Below are 23,020 nucleotides of genomic sequence, written 5' to 3' on the forward strand. Positions count from 1 at the left end.
AGATGGCACTTGTATAAGGCAGGGGTCCCCAAAACTGGCAACTTTAAGACTTGGGGACTTCAACTCCCAGAGTTCTCAGCATAGCTGGCTGGAGAATTCTGGGAATTGAAGTCCCCAAGTCTTAAAGTTGCCAAGTTTGAAGACCTCTGGTATAAGGTCTTCCCTGGCACTCATATATGGAGCATGAACTTACACATGGAGAAAGCCTGAAAGTGTAACAGTATCTTAAGTGTTTTTTTCTGGTGAGACTGGTCTATCAGGGCAACCTGGTCTACCCAAATATGGGACGGAGTAGACTGCTTCTGCTTTCGCCTTTCAGTCCCAATCTGGAAGCCTTCGCAGCCAGTCGCTTTCACGACAAACTATTTTTTGTGTTGAATTTATATTTTACCGATAATTTTCGTTGTCGGTAAAATATAAATTCAACGTAACGGTATCTTTCCTTCTGAAATTTGTACTTAGTGTACAAAATCCTGGGAAGAAGTTACACTCCCACCCAGGGGTGAAATCTAAAATTTCTTACTACCGGTTCTGTGGGCGTGGTTTGGTGGTGGTGGGTAATGTGACTGGGTGGGTGTGGCTAGGTTTTTTTTTTTTACTTTTAAAACCATTTTTTCGACAACCTCTTCGGCTAAGAGGTTGTAAAAAATGTTTTCAAAAGGCTCTGACGATCCCAGCTGAGTTCCCTGATTGGCAGAGGCTTTTAAAAAACTCAGCTGGGATCGTCATAGCATTTAAAAGAAAAAAACCCTTTTTTTCTTTTAAATGCTCTGATGATCCAAGCTGAGTTCTCTGATCGACAGGGGCTGCCAATCAGGGAACTCTCAGCTTGGATCGTCAGAGCATTTAAAAGAAAAAAAGGGGTTTTTTCTTTTAAATGCCTTTGACGAGCCACACGATCATCAGAGGCTTTTTTTTTTTTACTTTTAAAAGCATTTTTTCGGCCGTAGTTGTAGAAAAAATGCTTTTAAAAGTAAAAAAAAGGCCTCTGAGGATTGTGCGGCTCAGCTGGGCATGGAGGGGGGGGCAGGGATTTTTGCTACTGGTTCTCTGAACCACCTGCCTCCATCGCTACCGGATCAGGCGATCTGGTCTGAACTGGGAGCATTTCACCCCTGCTCCCACCAAACAGTGCAGTTTCCCGGCACAGCTCCCATCTCTGCTTCCAATTTGGGATAATTAGATTAGTAACATTTGGAAGAAGGATTACATCATTTTCAAATATCTAAGGAATGATGTGGTAATAGTCCCAAAGGTGCTTTTTTCAAGAGGCAACTGGACTTTCTTATTTTTTTGTTTTCTTCCTTTTTTTTTCTTTTTCTTTGAAGACGTTTCGCTTGTGGCAATAGTATGAACCGCACATCCTACATACGCTTCTCTGAAAGGAGGGAGCATATAGAATTGAATGCATGAAGGCCTCCTCCCATCCAAAGAGGATTTTTAATGGGTTGAAGCAAGATTGTTGTTGTTTTTCGTTCAGTTGTATCAGATTCTCAGAAACCGCCTGGACAAGTCCCTATAGTTCTTTTGGTAAGGTTTTTTGGGAGTGGTTTGCCATTGCCTCCTTCTTAGGGCTGAGAGAGAAAGGGTGCTAGCCCAAGGTGACTTAGCTTGGCTTTGTTCTGTACTTCTAAACTTGACCACTGATTATTGAAAGCCCAGGAACAGGAAAGCAGGATGCTGGCTATCAAACTTATGGGTGTACTTTTGAGGGAAGCCTGCAAGGCTGCAAATGTTGCTTTTGGTGAACTGCATATAGAAAATCCACTAGTACAGGTAAGAGGGAGACCCTCTTAGACTGAATCCCGCCTGAAGAGCGGAGCACCTCAAGCACTATGTCAGTAGACCATCCGGGTCATAATCCAATCCCAGAGCAGATTCTCTAAATCCCTGCAGACTCTCGGGCTGAATAAAGCATTAAGGCATTGTCTGTCGGTCAAGGAAATCCAAGTTAATAGGCTTATCTGGAACCAGCACAATACGGGAGACAGACTTCACGTCAGTGCATTGCGGGTCTGGTCTGATCAAGAACTTCTGCATTATCTGGAAACAACCCAGAGAAAAATTGCACATTATTTCACGGGGTTCCTGTCTGGTTCTACCTTGCCTTACATCCCTTCACATTACAGATAGTCCTCAATGTTCATTTAGTGACCGTTCGAAGTTACAACGGCACTGAAAAAAGTGACACAACCATTTTTCAGACTTATGACCATTGCAGCATTCCCCATGGTCACGTGATATACATTCGGATGCTTGGCAACTGACTCATGTTTATGACGGTTGCAGTGTCCCGGGATCATGTGATCCCCTCGTGCAAGCTTCTGACAAGCAAAGTCAATGGGGAAGCCAGGTTCACTTAACCACCAGGTTATTCATTTAACAACTGCAGTGATTCACTTAACAAATGTGGCAAGGGAAGTCATAAAATGGGGCAAAACTCAAGTAACAAATTTCTCAGTAACATACATTTTGGGCTGAATTGTGGTCATAAGTTGAGGACTACCTGTACTTATATTTATTTCTGACCTGCTGCATCACAGCATTTTATGTCAAAATGGTTGCCAGTTGGCAAAGTCATGAAAATGGAGAAGAATGGAGAAGAAGGGAACTAGGTGTGTTCAGCCTATGCTCAGGGGAGACATGATAGCAGTCTTCCAATAATTGTGGGATTGTCACAAGGAAGAAGGTGTAAAATTTATTCTCCATAGCACCTGGAGGCAGATAAAAAAGCAATGGGTGGAAGCTCATCAGAGGGAGATTCAACCTGGAAATAAACAGGAATTTCCCGACGGTAAGAATAATTAATCAATGGAACAGCTTGCTTCCCAGAGTTATGGATGCTCCATCACTGGAGGTTTTCAAGAAAATACTGGACAACTACCTTGTTTCCCCCAAAATAAGACATCTCCTGATAATTGGGCTTTTGAGCACATGGCAATAAGGCCAAGCGCTTATTTCAGGGTTCAAAAACATATAAGACAGGGTCTTATTTTCGGGGAAACACAGTATTTGTCTGGGATGGTATAAGGACACCTGCCTCAAGCAGGGAGTTGAACTAGAAGACCTCCAAGGTCTCTTCCAGCCACATGATTCTATGATTTTTATTGCAGTTGTTAAATGAATCGTGCAGTAGTTAAATGAGTCCAGTTTCCCCCATTGACTTTGCTTGTCAGCAGCTAGCTGGGAAGGTTGCAAATGGTGATCAGACGACCCTGGGCTACTGCAACTGTCATCAATACATGGCCAATTGCCATGTATCAATACATGTCATCAATACATGGCCAATTGCCAAGCACCTGAATTTTGATTATGTGACCACATGCAATGGTTCTAAGTGCAAGGACCAGATGTAAGTCACTTTTTTCAGTGCCATTGTAACTTTGAATGATTGTAAGTTGGGGACTGCCTGTACTTTTCATCTAACCTATCTTCCACCTTCTGAGAAACAAGCTAAAAAATGTATATATCCCCTACATTAACAGACAACAAAAGTGGGGACGGGAAGGGTGGAATTCCACTGATTTCCCTGTGGACAGAAATCAGGCTAGAATCCCAGAAATGAAGTTGGAATTTCACTTTATTTTGCGGCTACGATATCGCAGATTATACAGAGACTGGCAGACATACACTCACGCACAGAAACTACTGTATTTTTCGGAGTATAAGACACACCTTTCCCCCCCCTAAAAGGGGGTGAAAATTTAGGTGCGTCTTATACACTGAATGTAGCCCCGCCCACCCACTGGTCCTCATCCTTTGGCCTCTGCCTCGCAGCAGTTACCCCCTTGCAAGCAAACAGCAAGAAAAAAAACAGCTCCTTTTAGCTTCAGCACAGCCTAATTAGCACAAGTTGATTGGATCGGCCTCCGGACTCTCAGCTGATTTGCTCTCAGCTGATTTGCGCAGGCCTCTGTTGCTTGCTGCAAAAAAGTAAATTGCTGGAGCAGATTTTTTTTCCCCCTTGTGCTAATCAAGCTACACTGAAAACGAAAATGAAAGTAAAGCAGGCTGTTTGCTGTTTGCTGCAACGGGGCAAAATTGCTCAGAGGCAGAGGGAGATTTCTTTTTCTTCTTTTCCTCACCAAAAAAGGTAGGTGCATCTTATACTCCGAAAAATACGGTACTTACCCTGATAAGAGCCAGGTGCATTTCAAGTTCAGCAATGCGACGTCCCGCACAGGCACGGACTCCATAACCAAAGGGAATGGAACTGAAGGGGTGAGGAGACATCTCTCTCTGGTCTCGCAACCAGCGGCGTGGCAGGAAGCGTTCTGGCTCTGGAAAGTTGGTCTCATCATGTGAGATGCCATAGTGAGCCAGTACAAAGAGGCTCTAAGCCCAATAGAAAGCACAGAAAAAAATTAGAAAAAAGATTTCTGAGTAAGCCAATAGAGATGCTGTTTTTCAACAAGGTTCTTCCTCAGGCAGATCTATGATGATGGCAACAAACATGGGCAGAGTCTATATGGGTATCCCTTCCGTGTGGGAGAGATGATAGAATACTGGCATGTTTCCAAAATGCAAATGCTGTCAGTAGACAAAAATCAAGCTCTGTGGTGTATGTGCAACAGGAGCAGAGTGTGTGCCTTTAGCGACTGTTGGTATTGGCCAGTAATGAGTTCTCAGACAGCATAACTTACTTTGTATTCCATAGAAAAAAAAATCATCTTATAAATAAAATTGCTTTCTAATATAATCCTTGATCCTTATATATTCCAACCCTGAGGTAGTATTCAGCAGGTTCTGACCAATTCTAGAGAACCGGTAGCGGAAATTTTGAGTAGTTCGGAGAACTGTTAAATACCACCTCTGACTGGCCCCGCCCCCATCCAGTCTCTGCCTCCTGAGTCCCAGCTGATCGGGAGGAAATGGGGATTTTGCAGTAACCTTCCCCTGGAGTGGGGAGGGAATGGAGATTTTACTGTATCCTTCCCCTGCCATGCCTACCAAGCCATGCCCATCAAGCCATGCCACTCCCACCAAACCACTCCCACAGAACTGGTAGTAAAAATTTTTGAATCCCACACTGTTCCAACCTGTCCATTTTCCTTTGCCCAATTCTGCCTAGCAAGGACTGACATTACTAATGGATGCTACATTCCTAGCATGGACTGCTATCCCAATGATTACGTTATGTTTCACATTTTTTCTGGTTACTAAGCCCAATTCACTTAGAGATGTCCTGGTTGCAAAATCAATAATACACCAGTACTTACATCCTTCTGGAACTGGTATCCTTGAATGACAACTTCCTTCTCTGCAATAATCCGTGCGTTGGTGGGGACCACAGGATAAAGCCTTTAAAGGGGGAAGTGGCAGATCAGTGGGCAGCATTGAACAGCAGGAAGAGATCCTAATGACCTAGACCAGTGATTGCAACCCTTTTGGATTTGGCCTGTGTCATAAAGTTCATCACCTAGGCCAGCTTGATGACCTTGGACCAGTCACTCATTCTCAGCCCTAGGAAGGAGGTAATGGCAAACCACTCCTGAAAAACCTTGCCAAGAACACTGCAGAGACTAGTCCAAGCAGTTGTTATATGTCAACAATTGACTCAAATAAATAAAAGGGATGAAAATAAACCCTGCTTTTAGTCAAGAATGCCAGATGCTAAGGGAGCATTGTAAAAATGTGATTATAGTGTGTTATATTAACTGGCAGAAAAGTTCTGACCCAGCTAGAACTCAGGACAATCTCCTTTCAGACCTGTGGCCATCAGGAGCCAAGACTACCTTAATGGCACACATGTGCAAATATGAAAGCCATAGAAAGGCCCACAGAAGCACACATTAAAAATTGGGGAAAATACCATCCTTTACTAGTTTCTGGCAGCTGACAAATATTCTGTTTGTGCGTCACGATTTCCTGAACACATCAAGGGGCCCACTGTCTGACCCAGAATTTTGCATCTGCAAGACTTCCAGCCTGCTTTTATATTCTCATGAACGCAGGTAGTCCTTAGTCCTTGACTTATGACCAATTTACCTTGGAGTTATTTACAACTCAGATTTGAAGTTCTGACAGTTGCTCCTCCCCACACAGTCATAACCTTCAGACACTTAGCAATATGTATTTAAGCTGTTTGCAGTATCCTTCGGTCACATGACTGTTTTTACAACAGCTTTGTTGAAAACCAGTTTTCGGCAAAACTGTGCTCACAGCAAACAATTGGTTCACTTAATACCCACGGTGATTCGCTTAACAACCACCACATGAAATTGGGTTGTGATAATGGTGCAGGGCTCATTATGGTTGTAATTTGAGAACTATCAGTCATTTCTTGAAAACCCAGGCTGCAAAGCTGCAGCAACAGGCACTCTATCCTTGGTCTGAGGTTAAGACTGCATCCTGCTTCTTTGCTCAACCATAGAGAGGCTCCTACCTGAGAGTCTCCTTGATTATTGCCTTAAGCAGAGGCATCTTGCTGATGTCTTTGGCTTCAGGGATTTGGTCTGCGGGTACCACATTGGCTATTTCCTGGTATAAAGCTTCCTGGATGTCTGGGTTTCTAGCCAGATGATACAAACACCAAGACAGAGTATTGGATGTCTGAAAAGACCAAACGAAAGAGTGAAAGTGATAGGCATTGGCTCTGGGCTGGAGAATGATCACATATGTGTGACGACATCATCACAAATGCTGTGACTTGTGTCGCAGCTTCAGACACTGTAATGCACATGTATAAAGGCATTTGTATGATGATTTCAGTGGTGCAGTGGTTAGAGTGCAGTACTGCAGGCTACTTCTACTGACTGCCAGCTGCCTGCAATTTGGCAGTTCAAATCCCACCAGGCTCAAGGTTGACTCAGCCTTCCATCCTTCCGAGGTGGGTAAAACGAGCACTCAGATTGTTGGGGGCAGTATGCTGACTCTGTAAACTGCTTAGAGAGGGCTGTAAAGCACTGTAAAGTGGTAAATAAGTCTAAGTGCTATTGCTATGATTTTGCTGTATGTGTGTCATTGCTGCAAATTGTTGTAGATGCATTGCTTGTGAAAATGATAGCAATCTCTAGATAGGATCTTGGAACAGATGTAGGTTCTCAAAGTCCTATTATAAGGGTTAAATTGTCAGAGCCAAATTTCTCTCCCAACACTGTAAGATAAATAAAACATGGCAGTTTGCTATACTGACATATTTCTCAAAATATAGAAATATATCTGCCTCCCCCCCATTTTTTTTTTTTTTTTGCAACAAGCCTATCTGTTTCTGTCCTCTTTAGTACTATATCCCAACCTAAAAAGGATTAGGTGTGCTTACAAATCTGCCATATATTCTTGCTCGGTTATGATGGGTGAATTTGTTGAGAGTTCCCCTTACAATTTAAGCTGATTCCTAAGCCTGAATCTCTAATTTAGAAGAAGGGTGAGGCTCAAATATAGTAATTAAATAAAAATGGTAAACAAGATAATCAGTGCCAAGACTGGTAAGATTTTTCAGATATTCACTCATACTGAAAATAAAAAAGGAATGTTATTCTCAGCCGTGGTCATCAGTTCTTTTGTAACAGCTGATTTTTCCAGACATTTGGGGGAAGGCTCATAGTTCAAGGTAGAACTCATGCTTTATACAGAAGAGGCAACAGGTTCAAAATGATATTACTCAAGGTCAGAGAATCAGAAAATGGGATGGAAAGGCTCTCTGGCAACGAGCAAATTACTGCCATTTAAAATGGCCAACAACTGTGCATCACCATGGGTCTTATGGAGTGTGTTAGTATGAAAGTGTAGTAAATAAAACAGACCATTCAACAAGTAGACAAAAATAAAATCTGACTTCGTATAAAATAGCTTCTATTTATGCTCTAGAAGAGTACTCTTAAACATCTGGTGCAGTCATAGCAAATATTTGGGTTCAGTGTGTCAAAAATATGGAAAATGTCTAACTTGACTCTGCTGCCATGCCATGCATGCACACACATCCTGAACCAAAGATAAACAATTCTCTATCACCTCAACCTCACTGATCTAAGCCACCCTGTACAGTGGCACTTGGTAGGGCAAATGTTGGGCCTGAAGTAGAGGCTCAGGTCTTGACTTCAGCCCTAGGGCCACTGCTGCCACTCAAAAAGGCCACTTCACACCATTCCCCATTTCCCCTGGAGCCCAGTCCTCCTCAGGATCTGCCACATAACTGCTTATTTTTATGTGATGTTCTCTTTCTGTTGACAAGCCCCTGCAATTTATCTGAGGCTGCTGTGGGTTGCACGAGGCCTTTGGTCTTGAATCAGCTGCAGAGAATGGTCTCCAGTGGCTTCTGCAGCCTCTGAAAACTGTATGAAAGAATTCCCATTCTCACATGATTTTCAGAAGGTCCAGAGTGTGCACGGACTCGTGTCCAGAATCTGCACGGACTCATATAGCCTCTTCAGCCTCAGAAAATCACATGAGTACAAAGCATGCTTTCAAGAATAGCCACCAGGTCTTACTGAACATTGGCAAAACATTGTGGTGTGTCACCTTTGACACTCATGTTATAGGTCGCCAACACTGTTCTAGTGCATATTTGGGCTTTCAAGCAGTAGTGTGAGGAATAAAGGTTGATCAGCAGATGGCAACCTGCTTGACAACATGACAAGTGTTTGCCATCACTTTTGCTCCTCAAGCATCAGGGCACCCTTATAGGAACAACAGGAAGTCAATGTCCTACCGTGTCAACACCAGCCAATAGCAGCTCAGTTATGCTTCCGTATATCTCTTCATGACTAAGCTGCCCACTGGTAAGCAAGTACGTCAGGTATCCTGAAACTTCCTCACCCCGTTCCAGACGCTTCTCTAATTCCAAAGTCTTCTGATCGATCAGTTTTTTCCCTACAGCATGAAAGAGCTTCGGTTACTGACAGTTCACAATACTGAGACTAGCAAGACAATATCCATTATAATGGACAAGCTATTCATCCATTGATTCCTTGGCTATGCAAGAAGCTTAAAGAAAATACAAATTCCCCAAGAGGAACCCAGACAAATGCCAGCTCCTTGAATGTCATCAAGCGGATTTGGCTAAAAATTCAGAGAGTTATTCTCAGATCCCCATCATGCACGTACCAAAGGCAAAGATTGTATCCCAGCCTTGTAGGTAGCGGTTAAAGAAAGGCAGCATGTTCCGTGTCCATTTGGGTAGGAAGGTGACAAAGACAGAATTCCTGAACATATATCCAATAGCATCAATGAAATTTTTTGTTTCAACGGGCATCTCTTTCTCTAGACAGCCAATGCGGGTCTCAAAAAGAATATAGGAGATACCTGGAGGTAGAAAATACAGATGAGTCATATAATTATGCACAACGGCAGCCAGTAGGAAAAGAAAACTGCAGTCTAGAAAGAAATGGGTCAGATAAAGATGAGATGTGGGAAGAGTGCCATTAGCCATAAGAGAGGTATTGTGGTTATGCTTCTGATTTGTATAGAAGTACTGAAATGGATGACACTCCAGTGGGCAGGATATACTGTACAGTGGCCATACTGATAATTAGGCAACATTTGTAGACAGTTGATTCGAACTCTCCAGGGTATGATATTCTTCCTGCTTGGAAGTATGGTGTCTGTTCTGAAGGCTCTGTTCCCATGTTAAGACATCTTTCAGCCTAGGCTTCCAGAGGTGCTACATTTCAGCTTCCTTAATGCCCTAGCCCAGTGGTCACCAACTGGTGGTCCACGAACAACTGATGGTTCACGAGAAAATGTTGGTCATCCGTGGCACACCCGGGTGAAGGAGTTGCTCCGGGATGAGCAATGGCCAGTCCTGTGACTAGAGCTCTTGAATATGGGACTGGCCAGGCAGCTCATGGTGGAGCTGTAAATCTCTGCCGTAGAGGGAGGTTCATGCAACTTGCAACTTTGCAGCACAGCCCTCGCCAGCCAGAATGAGGTAATGGCGCAAGGGGAAGGTGGCAGTGCAGGCGGGCCAAAGCAATGGGTGGCGGGAACCCCAGGCTGTTTCTTCCCCCTGCTGTAGCTTCCTGTCGACTGAACCTACCAGTGGCTGTCCCTGCCCCTCGCCCTCCCTTCCCAGTCACTCCTTGCCTGGCAAGGGAAGGGCAGGGGATGGAGATTCGCTCCATATTTCAGAGGGGGAGCGAAGCTTCGTCGCTTGCTGGATCTCACAGCCGTTTCTTCCGGCTCTTGTTGGTCCTTTGCGCACCTCAGTCTCTCAGGGAGATGCTTGACTTCCTCTCAGCCCCAAGATACTCAGAGAGAGAGAGAATGAGAGAGAGAGAATGAGAGAGAGAGAGAGAGAGAGAGAGAGAGAGAGAATGAGAGAGAGAATGAAACAGAGAATGAGAGAATGAAAGAGAGAGAGAGAATGAGAAAGAGTGGGAGAGAGAGAAAAAGAGAGAGGGGAGAGAGAGAGTGAAAGAGAGGAGGGAGAGTGCCTGAAGGACCCCATCCCGTCACTGGGAGTCCAGGTGCTTCAGCAAGCGGCGCACTGGATTCGTATTAGTAGTCCGTGGCGGGATGGGTTCTACTTACCTTTACTACCGATTCGCAACGGGATTGCATGTGCGCGATTGCTTTGCTTACGCACGTGGCTTGCGCATGCGCAGATCGCCGATGACAACATCCGGGGTGGTGGGCGGGGCCTCCCACCAATTTTATTACCGGTTCTTATGAACCGGTCCGAACCAGCAGCAACCCACCAGTGGTCCGCGGGATTTAAAATTATGAACTCGGTGGTCCCTGAGGTCCAAAAGGTTGGGGACCCCTGCCCTAGCCAGCAATTCAAATTCCTAAATGAAAATGGGAATCTTTACTTGACTTTTGTGATAAACTGCTTTGGCTGAATGCCACTGGTCAACGTTCACCCCCTTTATGTCTTTGTGGGGATAGAGAATGGAATGGAATGGAATAGAATAGAATAGAATAGAATAGGACAGAAACAGACTGTGTAGATAGACACTATGTGTGTATGTGTGTGTGTGTGTGTGTGTATACATTCATACACATGCATATGGATAGATAGATAGATAATGTAGATAGACTGCGTATGTATATATGTATACACACACACATACTCATACAGATACAGAAAGAGAGAGAGACAGTATAGAAAGTGTGTGTGTGTATACACATACACATACTTATGTGTCATATACATATACACAGATATACAATAGATACAGATATAGACACAGAGATAGATAGATAGATAGATAGATAGATAGATAGTGACACACCATCCATCCATCCAACATTTCTCTCTCCCTCCCTCCCTCCCTCCCTCTCTCTCTCTCTCTATAGATATAGATATATCTTCTATCATTGATTTCATTTGGTAATATTACTCAGCCACCTGATTCCTGTTTTCCTTTTCCCTATCTCTACATTGTGACAGCTTGTTCTACAGTATAGGCAACTCTTCTTTCCTTTATTATTTGTCCACAGCAACCCAGGAAGGCCAGATTGACCCTTCTTTATATTTAACATGTACTGTATGCTTTAAAGAATGCAAGTAGCTCAGCTTTCCAGATGGCAGGGGAATGAAAATAATTAGGCTTGGCCATCTGTATTAAAAGGCATAATTTTTGTGAGTGGCAGATTGGTCTTCCCCTCTCTTCCCCCTCTGGCTCATCCAAATTTGAATCCTACATCCATCCAACATCAACCTAGTCGTTTTGTGCCTCTGATGAAGTAAACTGAAGGTTATGCCTTTTAATAAAATGTGTCAGAAAAGAATGTACTACTGGATTTTTCCTGCTTTTTGGCACCATGGACTAACCAGTTTTCCTCCTACAATGTCTATAATGAGGAACAGCTTAGCAGGAGGAATGTAATATTCACGCCATTCTAAACAAAATGCTTCTGCATGCAACCTTTTCTCCTGGTGCAACCACAATCTTAAGAAAAGGAATTTTCTTCATGAATTTTGTGGAAGAAGGAAGAAACTATTTTCCTCTCAGTGCAGGCAGCAGTGATAATGTTCAACTTTACATTGGACTCCCTTTTAAAATCCAGGCCTGACTAAATTCTGCCTAGAGTCATAAGATCTCATATTCAGCTTTATTGTAACTACTTTCACACAACACACTGAACCACAAAGCAGCCAAACCCATTTTAGCCTAGCTGTTGTGCACGCATAGTTTGTGTGGCTATTTTGATTGTTTGGTGTCATAGGATCTCCAAAAGTTCAGATGACTCAGTAAACCGTGGCTAAATAAGTCATAAGAACATCACCTACAAGAAACAGCCTCAGAAATAAAACAACTCAAAGTTCATTCATAGCATCACCACAAGCTACAAACGTACCTTCTAAAGCAAATCGGTACAATAGGTTGGCCATATCTTCAACTTTTACTCCTGAGGAACTTTTCTTTCTTTCATTTTCAAGGTGCACTATGAGATCGGACACCACTTCATTGATGGAATCGGCATAGAGCAAGGCCTCTGAAGGCTTCAGCATCCTCTTGTTCAACACCTGCCGTAGACGGTGCCACCTTTCTCCATCCCTAAGAACGAGAGATACGCTTGGTTAACCCTTTGAGCTAGTCCAGACAGGAAACCAAAACTGTGCATGCGAATACTATCTGGCTCAGCGGTTAAAGACACTGAGCTTATCAGCTGACAGTCCCAGTTCAAGACCTGAGTGCCGTGCAACAGAGTGAGCTCCCGTTCTTGCCCCAGATTCCGCCCACCTAGCAGTTTGAAAGCACGCAAATATGAGTAGATAAATAGGTACCACTTCGATGGAGAGGTAACAGCTTTCAGTGTGCCTTTAGCGTATAGTCATGTTGGCCACATAACCACAGATGATGTCTTTGGACAATGCTGTCTCCCTCAGCCAAAAAACAGAGATGAGCACCCCACCCTAGAGTCAGACGCAACTGGATAGGAAAATCTTTACTTCAGGGGTGAAATGCTCCCGGTTCAGACCAGATCGCCCGATCTGGTAGCGATGGCGGCGGGTGGTTTGGAGAACTGGTAGCAGAATCCCTGTGCCCCCCCACCCCCCACCATGCCCAGCTGAGCCGCACGATCATCAGAGGCTTTTATTTTTTTTACTTTTAAAAGCATTTTTTTCTACAACCTCGTCCAATGAAAAAATGCTTTTAAAAGTAAATAAATAAATAAATAAATAAATAATTTTATTTCTATACCGCCCTTCTCCCGAAGGACTCAGGGCGGTATACAGCCTATTAAAAACACAAAGACAGACATCAGTTAAAAATAATTAAAATTATTAAATAATTTCAGCTCAAATTTAAAACCCCAAAAATTTAAAACACCCAATTTAAAAATCATTACATTGATACTACATTGATAGTAAAAAAAAAAAAAATCCTCTGATGATCGCGCGACTCAGCTGGGATCATCAGAGGCTTTTCAAAGCATTTTTTTCTGCAACCTCTTGGCTGAAGAGGTGGTAAAAAAAAAATGCTTTGAAAAGTCTCTGACGATCCCAGCTGAGTTCCCTGATTGGCAGAGAGGTATTTTTTAAAGAGCCTCTCTGACGATCCCAGCTGAGTTCTTGATCGGCAGAGAGGCTTTTCAAAGCATTAGAAAAAACGCTTTGAAAAGTTTTTTTTAAAAAAAAGTTGGCCACACCCACCGTCACATTACACCCCTCCCCCACCAAGCCACACCCACAGAACCGATAGTAACAGATTTTACATTTCACCCCTGCTTTACTTTATTATAAGGTTACAGTAAGAGAATCTTCTTACTGTCTGAAGATTACGTGTCTGAAAGTACTTCTCCCCTTGCCATTACTTTTCACAGATGTAGGAAGGGTCAGTTTTGAGATGCTTTATTAAATTACATTTCTGGTTTGGGCTTAGAGTTAGTTTATCAGAGTGTGGTCTAGGCCGCAGCTCTTCCTCCTGTCTTCCTCCTTCAGGGGCTATGCTATATGCAGGTTACGATATTCTCACAGCCCATTATGCATTTTGAGCATGTGTGGAATCAGATGAATTACTAGAATCTATTGGGAGAGTTCACTAGCAGACTTAACTAAACTAGCTAGGTGTGGTTAAGTCTACTTTGTCTACAGGGCTTCTTGTTTTACACACACACACACACACACACACACACACACACACACAATTTTCTAGAGTTTTTTCCCCACTGTATTTTTTATTTTCTAGGTATATTTTTCTTCTTTTTCTCTTCAAGGCACCCTTTTCTTATACAGGTTAAGCTTCTATATATTTTACATAGATATGTATATGTTTTATTTTATATGTTTGTAAATATATCTATACCAGGGGAGTCAAATGGCGGCCCGTGGGCTGAATGCCCACCCCAGCTCCTCAAAGGGAAAAAAAAACATCACGATACGTCATGTGATGGCAATGTGATGCAGCAAGTTTGACACCTGTGATCTACACACGTACAAACATACCCCCCATATACCCCAAAGGTTATGGGATTTCTTTTAAAGAAAGATTAATTGTAATCTTTTTGAAATTTAAGAAAAAATAACAACGCATTAGCACGTTAGTCATATGAGTTATAATTTAAAATATAGAGAGTGCTAGCTGATTATAAGACATTTGGAGAATTTGCACAGTACTGTTATTTAGATCAAAGATCTACAGCAGTGGTTCTCAACCTTCCTAATGCCGTGACCCTTTAATACAGTTCCTCATGTTGTGGTGACCCCCAAACATAAAATTATTCCTAAAGCCATTGAAAATATGTGTTTTAGGCGACCCCTATGAAAGGGTCGTTCGACCCCCAAAGGGGTCACAACCCACAGGTTGAGAACCACTGATCTACAGTAATGCTAAGACTTACATGACATTTCTGAGGGGAAAAATACTGTTTAAATAATATTTATATCTTCTCCCTTACAGATTCAAACCAGGTATCATGGCTGCACAAATCATGCTCAGAGATTAAGAAGCACAGAGTTTAATTCAGTTTCCCCCCAAAAAACAGTTGCTCTGAGTTAATTACGCAAGCATTCTCAGGAACTCGAATGAAATGTGAGTTGCTCTTCCACATATTTGAAAAAACATAACACCTTCCATGACCGCTAGGCAGGCTTGAGTTACGTTTTCTTAATTTTGCCTAAGGAAAGGTACACATGTCATGGTATGGGTTGTATTGGGGCTAGCCAAGGCAGTAATTAGCTTTTTTTGAGGCACAGCAATTGAGTCATTTTAATTCATATGTGCACATTATAGATAAGCTTTGGGTGTAGCTCAGGGGTGAAATCCAGCAGGTTCTGACAGGTTCTGGAGAACCGGTAGCGGAAATTTTGAGCAGTTCGGAGAACCGATAGGGAAAAATTTTGAATTTCACCCCTGGCGTAGCTGCACATCTATGTGAATTCATATTAGAAGTCTGTTTATTTAATTTCTGGTTAGATTTGTGGTAGGTAACTGCTTGACACTCACTCAGTGAAGGGGCCGTACGATAAGTGCCGTATGTCTCGATGCGCCTTCCAAAGGCTCATGTCACTCCGTATTGGGTATTTTCCCTCCTGACGTAACAGCTCCTCTATGATTTCAGGACTTCCAATATTAATATTAAGATAAGGGCCAGTAGTAGATCTCCATATGGGGCCAAACCTTTTCTTGGAAATGATCTAGAATAGAAAAAGTAATGTTGTTATTTGGAGGCTGTCAAAAAAGTGGGATATATTTGTGTGTTTGTGTGTGTGTGCATGCATAGGTCATTCATTGGATTCAATTGTTTCAATTATTCATTGGAATAATTGTGTGGAATCAGTTATTCAAACTGATCCAGTTCTTCAAGCTAGAAATGAGGGGGGGGGAGTTGGTAGGGGGAGACCTTATTCTTTCCTTTCACTTCCTCTCTCTCTCTCCCAGTTTAGAAAAAATGGCAGATAAAATAGGGGTTGAGATCTGTCAAAACTATTGCCAACTCAGCAGTGCTAGCTTCCTGGATGGTTTTTCTCCCTGCCCCATACCCACCCCTGTGAAATATGAGCACTGGAGCAAAGAGAGGGGGGGAAAAAAGAAACCAGGAAAGAAACAAGAATGAGATGGGAAAGGAAAGGAAAGGAAACATGGCTGCTGGCTGTGGAATGTCAAGTTCAATACTAAAACAATTGGTTTACGTTATATGGATGAATGCAAGTGATAAGTAAATATTTGAAACATTTCTCTTTTGGGTCATCGGCCCCGTAACCAATTTCTGCATTTGCCTTGTTCCTTTGTCCAAAAGCTCAATCTGAGCTGTTTCTCGAATAGGGATAAAATCGATCTGAAGATACTGATTTTCCGGCGTATAAGACGACTGGGTGTATAAGACGACCCTAGACTTTTCCTGCTAAAATATAGGGTTTGGGCTATACTCGTCGTATAAGACTACCCCTCTTCCAACCCACACCAAATAAAAATTAAAAAACATCAACTGGCTCACCCACAATGTAAAAGCAGCTGTGCTAGACCCAAAATGGCCCCTGCAACAAGCAGGAACCTCACACAGCCACAAAAAGCCCAAAAAAACAACTTTCACACTTTACACACACACAACACAACACAACTGGCTCACACACAATGTAAAAAGCAGCTGTGCTAGACCCAAAATGGCCCCTGCAACAAGCAGGAACCTCACACAGCCACAAAAAGCCCAAAAACCCAATTTTCACACTTTACACACACAAAATTCCATATACAGCTTTGTGAGATTTTGTGTGTTTGTGTAGTTAGAGTGAAACACTACAGAAACACACTAAATCTCAGAAAACTGCACAAATTTTATTTTATTTTATTTTTATTTTTATATGAAAGCTAAATTTAAAACTTCCTAAACTTTAAATGGCTAGGTCTAAAAAAGAACAACTAAAAAAAACCTCAATTAAGTATTTTTTTTAAAGCTCCCAAAGGGGAAAAAAACTTACTCAATAGAACAGGGGTCTCCAACCTTGGCAACTTTAAGACTTGTAGACTTCAACTCCCAGAATTCCTCAGCCAGCAAAGCAAAGCTTCAAAGCAAAGTTGAAGTCCACAACTCCCTGCCTGCTTGATTGCAGGCAGGGAGTTGCTTGCTGATAGAATGGATTCAGGCAAGTGAAGCAAGGCAAACGTTGTGACTAGCAGCTAAAGTAAGCAAGCTGGGGGGGGAAAACTTTTTTCCTTTTACATGGCTCTGGCGATCCCAGCTGAGTTGCCTGATTAGCAGGAAACTCAGCTGGGATCGTCAGAGCTTGGATCGCCAGAGCCTTTCGGGCTGGTCTGCCTGGTTACAGGAGAACGACACCCGGAGTATAAGACGACCCCCGACTTTTGAGAAGATTTTCATGTGTTAAAAGGTTGTCTTATACGCTGGAAAATACGGTACATGGAGTTTTCATTTGTATAAAAATTTAAGAAAAGAATCACAGGTTTTTTCCCCTCCTCTTCTCTGGGAAGCTCCAATGATATCCAAATTTATCAACATATATTTCTAGCTAAACACAGGATTATGGTTTACAAGATAGTTTTATATCAATCCGGGAGTGTAACTAATGCTCTCCAAAGGCAAACTTCCAGGGCCCCAAACAGTGGAGAAACTGGGGCGTGACCTTCCATCTGAACTGCAAAACTGGGGGCTTACGGAGGTGTATCTTCAGATACAGATTCAGAAGCCCTATGTCAGTGGTCGGTAACCTTAAACACTCAAAGAGCCACAAAGGTCCTAACCAGAAGCCCCCCGTTCAATTCTGGAGCTGAGCGGAAGTCTGCTTCCCCCACCATAGAGTCTCCTCCTAGCACAGCATCCTTTTTCCTCTGCTGACCGGAAGTCTGGTTTTCCCCCACCATAGAGTCTCCTCCTAGCGCAGCGTCCTTTTTCCTCTACCTGTCCTAACCGAAAGCCCTATTAATTGTGGAGCTGACCAGCGACAAGGAGCTGCAGCAGAAGGATGAAGAGCCACATGCGGCTCCAGAGCCGTGGGTTGCTGACCCCTGCCCTATGTCTTCAGCCCCAAACCCTTGCATATCTTTACTCTTTGTTCTCACCTGATGTGGCTATTCTTAAAAATAAAGTCATGTCATGAAACTTGAATTTAAGTGGCCTAATTTTTGGAACAATTCACAACCGGCCTCACACACTAAGCTATTTAGTTACTACATAGATTCTTAGTAGCCAGGAGAGACACTGGCAGCTTTCCCAAAAATAGATGTTTTCTATGAAAACAGCCTTTGGTTTTTTTTTGTCCCTTGCAACCCAGCAGTTTTACTGTTGATTGAGTTCAAAGGATGTCCCTGCGGTCCAATGTGTGTATAGCCTGTGATATCAAGAAGCCATTATTGTGCCTATCAGATTACGATATTTGTTTATGCTTTGGGTATTCTAAAAGCACACAAAGAATCTCCAACCTGGTATTTAATAAAATATAATTATATTTGCTGAATTTTTGTTTCATCTGGATAAATCATGTTTGGCATTTATTTCCCGACAGGAGCAAACTATGGATTCTGTAGCAGTAAAGCCAACTAACTGCATATGCTGTTTTTCAAACATGTTATTCCCAACCCATGTTTAGTACACTGTCATGTCTTATCTACTGTGGCTTTTTTAATCTGTTAGTTTGGAACCCAGCACTTTAATCTGTACATCTGAACTTCTTGCAACAATCTGTTAGGGAAAGCAGAGAAAACAAGTTAATTTCTGAACAATCAGGCTGGCAAGTAGCCTGTGCTGACAAAGGAATTCAAATATTTGTCTTGATTTGAAGTGAAAAGGCAGATGAAATATTTATTCTGGCCTATCCACTGGGTCCATTTTCTCTCTTGAGAATTTTTCCAATATCCTTTTTGTATAGGGAATTAAAAAAAACAGAAGGCATCTACCAGTAGTAGGGACTGTTGTTATTAACACATTTTATTAAATCAACGTTTTGTGAACAGAGTCCTCCTGGTTTTTCACTGCCATAGACTGCTCATCTATCATGTTTATATTTAGTGTAAAGAATGGAAATGCCACATTCCTGGAGGACATTTATTCTTTCTCATATCAAAAATGCTAACAATGAATAGTAGTGAAATCAGAAATGAGGAAGAGAAGAGAAGAGAAGAGAAGAGAAGAGAAGAGAAGAGAAGAGAAGAGGAGAAGAGAAGAGTGGATGGACTCAACCTTATTTTTCTAACTACCACATCTTTCTAACTTCCCTTTTTCCCCAGGTAATTTCTTATCTCCAACTCCCCAAGCACCCTGCAAATGCAAAAAATGAGTTGACTGCTTTTGAAGCTTCATTTTATGACTAGAGGAGACAATTGGAAATTAGGACACAGGAACTGTTTAATTCCATTTCAGAGCATGACAACAATGGGACATTATCGACTTAAAAAGCCATGCTGTCAACATCTGTAGGAAGTGACAGGTCCCCAATATTCTTAATTTTATTGGCTTTGGTATATATAGGAAGAGGTAGCAATGGTGATTTATGTAGTGCTTTGACATTTACATCTTTTAAGTTTTTTTAGCATACATTCTTCTATTTTTTTTACAGAAGACAACCTATTATCTGGCTTCACAGATCACATTAAACCATGGTTTATTTAACCAAGGCTTGTTGAAAAAGCCAGAATTAACTATATTTACTCAATATATATGAATCAGGTAACAATCTAAAATGTTTGAGCCCAGAAGCAATTAAGTCAAAACCATACATACTAAATTTTGGGTTAATCTATATCTTATTTCATAAAAATTTCCTTTTATTTGCATAACCAATGATGGATACAGATTCCAAGTAGAAAGGAAAAGTAATCATACCCTAGAACAAGGGTGTCAAACTCACATTGTCACAGCAGTGTCGGGACTTTCCCCACCTTCATTAAACTGTGCATGGGTGTGGCCAGCATGTGATGCATCCGGCCTTCGGGCCAGGAGTTTGACAGCCCTGCCCTAGAAGAACCTTCTAGTGCCCTTCGGATATTCAGATGCAATCCACCTGCATCAAGATGGCTATGGAATGTAATTATTTGATATCAGGTTAACTGAACTTTTGAAGAAATCAGTTGGGGAAAATTTTCCTGAGGAAAATTTTATATTTTCCTGAGGAAAATACAAAGCATCTGCAGATGTAACCTGCAAGACAATACACACTTATGTACATTTAATTAGTATTTAAAATGACACGCCTCAGAGCAGATACATAAAATTATCAAGCAATCCTCTAACCGTTTGAAACTTGGAAGTTTTAATATCTGGTTGCATAAATGGTTCAGAAGTGTGAACTTCCCTAATGCCTCTTGAAATGTGTGCCTTCTGTCACATGTTTTGACTGACATGGATCATTGTTTTACTACTTTCTCCTGGCTCAACTCTTTATTTTTTAATTTGTTGAATTCCAGAAGCAGTGCCATATGCCATTGGCACTGGAATGCTGAGGCCAATGTTTTGTTTAATCTACCAAGAGTCATCTCCCAAATTATTGCAAATAATGGGATGGAGCCCATTAGATGGTTAGAACGAGCATATGTTCTTGCCAGGGGGGGTTGGTGGAGGATTACTTTTACTTTTATTTTTTATTTCTTTTATACAGTGTTTTTATAATTTTGTTAGCCGTCTTGAGTTGCCATGTACTAGTAGGCGGCAATATACATTTGCTAATTAAATAAATAAATATAACTAATTAACTAACTAGCTAGCTAGCTAGCTAGCTAAATATGGCTTTGAGGGGTCCTTGGTGCTCTCCGAGCCTGCTTGTTTTCTTGAAGACATTCTGCAAGAAAGTGAGAGAACATTTTCTCTAGGACTGAAGATTCATTACTAGTTAGAGTAACGAAACGTCTGCAAGAAAACAAGCCAGCTCAGAGAGCACCAAGGACCCCTCATGTCAACCCTGAGCTGCAAATATTCTCCTTTAAATACGGCTTTAGCAGAGGGGGGTAGGTTAAACTCAAGCGCATCTGAACATAAGCAGAGTGGCTTTCTCCCCACTCCATCCTGACCCTCCCTAAGTCACTTCGGTGGATAATACCAAGGTAATACCACGAGCTCCGTAGCAGCAAAAACCGAGCTTCATTCTTCGACGTGCAATTCTTAGGTGCTCCAGCAGCACCCGATGCCCTTCCCGGACAGATTGTCGCCTGCCTGCGTTTTCCAACCGGCAAATCATTTGGCTCGTTCGCTCATCTCCAGACGGCTGTGCAGCCTTCTGGCTACTTGGTAAAGAAAGCCAAATTGTTCCCTCCAGAGATCTCCCCCCACCCCACTGCCCCGGAGACATCCCCGGACCGGTGGCCTCGTCACCTGAAGTTGGTGCGTGTGCAGCAAGTAGCCTTTCACGAAGAGCCAATAGAGGGTCTCAAGAGACCCCATTCCGGGCAACTCCTCCGGCCTCTTTAGCCGCTCTTCATGCCGGGGGATCGAAGCTGACTCTGCAACGCTGGAAGTAGCCCTCCAAAGGGGAGCGGGACGGGGTACTCCGGACGGCGACTGCAGGCAGCGCCCCAATCTCCCGGCAAAGCCGCTCCACTTCACCATAGCGCGGCTGGATCGGCTAAGCAGAGAAAGAAAGTGGAAAACAGCAAAGGAAGCTGACTTCCAGCCAAGCGCGGGAGGAGCTGTCCAAAGACGTAAAAGTGGAAGAAAGGAGGAAAAAGAAAAAAGAAAAAAATAGAAGCGGGCGGACCCAGTTAGGAATAGCCGTCGATTCTTCGTGGACTCGCTTTCCCAAGAGGCCGTGCGAGGGCGATTTGAAGGGTCAAAAACACCCTTCCCCGCCCATCACTTGTCGGATTTAGAGATAGGGAGATAAGATTGCGCTTGGGTTGTTTTGAATGTCCGGTTCTACCAGTTGCGGAAGATTCGGCACTGCAAGGCTGAGATCACGAGTTTTTCAACCCGGGATCAGAGCAGAGGCGTCTCTGACAATTTCTTCCGATCAAAAAACCCCCTCCCGGTTCCCCCCAGACGTCCTTCCTGTCAGCCTGTTTAAGGGACAATTCGCATTATGGGGCAGCCGAAAAGTTATTAGTATTGTCTTAGCCAATCGTACTGACTTTCTGGGCTGCCTTCGGTTTAGAATGGGTAGGAAATTGTAGCAAAACAAACCGAAGGAGCAGCACACAATTCAGCATCTTAATCCCCAATCGCCTCTCGGAACTGAAGCAAAACACGCATGCATGCCGCATTTGTCAATGGAAAGATGCCTAAAAGGTTCCCCACACTATTAGGTTTAATACAGGGGTGAAATCCAGCAGGTTCTGGAGAACCGGTAGTGGAAATTTTGAGCAGTTCGGAGAACTGGCAAATACCACTTCTGGCTGGCCCCAGAGTGGGGTGGGAATGGAGATTTTGCAGTATCCTTCCCCTGCCACACCCACCAAGCCACACACACACAACTGGTAGTAAAAAAAATTGGATTTCACCACTGGTTTAATATTACCAGAGAAACTTGTTTAAAAAGGAGAGAGTTGCTTGGCATGCAGAAGCAATTAAAGGATCGGATTTTCTCTGAAGGCAGTACAAAAAATAATTTTCTTTCTGTGCTTCCTTCTTTCCAGCTTCTACCATGAAAAATATGACAACTCATGGTCTAAAATAAAACAATGCATCTGCCTGTATGGAAGCTATACATGGAAGGAAGACATTTAAATGTTATCCCCCTTGTTCTTCTATCTACTCCTACATCCTCATGTGGAGGAGAGAGTCAAGGCTGCCTTAAGCTGAGCTGAATTCTTGATAAGGACATGGACAAGTGATTTATTGTTCTACAGGTGGGAAATTGTTTGCCAATACCTTTTTCCTGACATGTTTTTTGACTTCCCAATCTACCCTCCAATCCTGAGCTTCTGGGATGACCTTCATCCTCACCCCACCCATTGACATCCAAACCTTGCTTAGATTTTTTTTTGCTTTGAGATCAGCGATGCGCTGCCGCTCGCTGGGACATCAGTAGCCATCAGAATGACTGAAACAGAGCATCCAACTTTGTAAATTCATTCTGCATCAATAACCCGAAGGCAGGCAAAGTCATAAAAGAATTCTACTGGTTCAGACTTGCTGGATGTCTTAGATTTGCTGTGAACAGCAGCACTCTCGATGCACACAAAAATGTTTTATGAGTCCACTTTCTGGAAGCAAGGAGAGGACTTCGCTTTTGCAAGAATTAAATTAGAAA

The 23,020-nt window shown here is 42.7% G+C and overlaps 1 protein-coding gene across 1 annotated transcript; it reads right to left on the reverse strand.

The window, feature by feature from the left end:
* Nucleotides 1–1,401: 1,401 nt before the first annotated feature.
* CYP27A1 (cytochrome P450 family 27 subfamily A member 1) lies at nucleotides 1,402–21,769 on the reverse strand. The gene is made up of 9 exons (XM_034433741.3): nucleotides 21,148–21,769; nucleotides 15,336–15,526; nucleotides 12,244–12,443; nucleotides 9,046–9,243; nucleotides 8,651–8,811; nucleotides 6,386–6,552; nucleotides 5,220–5,301; nucleotides 4,132–4,335; nucleotides 1,402–2,043 (listed from the first exon to the last, which is right to left on the reverse strand). The coding sequence occupies exons 1-9, from the start codon at nucleotides 21,379–21,381 to the stop codon at nucleotides 1,918–1,920; spliced, it is 1,563 nt and encodes a 520-aa protein (XP_034289632.1). The 5' UTR covers nucleotides 21,382–21,769; the 3' UTR covers nucleotides 1,402–1,917.
* Between the last annotated feature and the right edge of the window lie 1,251 nt (nucleotides 21,770–23,020).

This window comes from Pantherophis guttatus, chromosome 1, assembly GCF_059756535.1.
Source record: "Pantherophis guttatus breed Tessera chromosome 1, ASM5975653v1, whole genome shotgun sequence".
Taxonomy (NCBI): Eukaryota; Metazoa; Chordata; class Lepidosauria; order Squamata; family Colubridae; genus Pantherophis; species Pantherophis guttatus.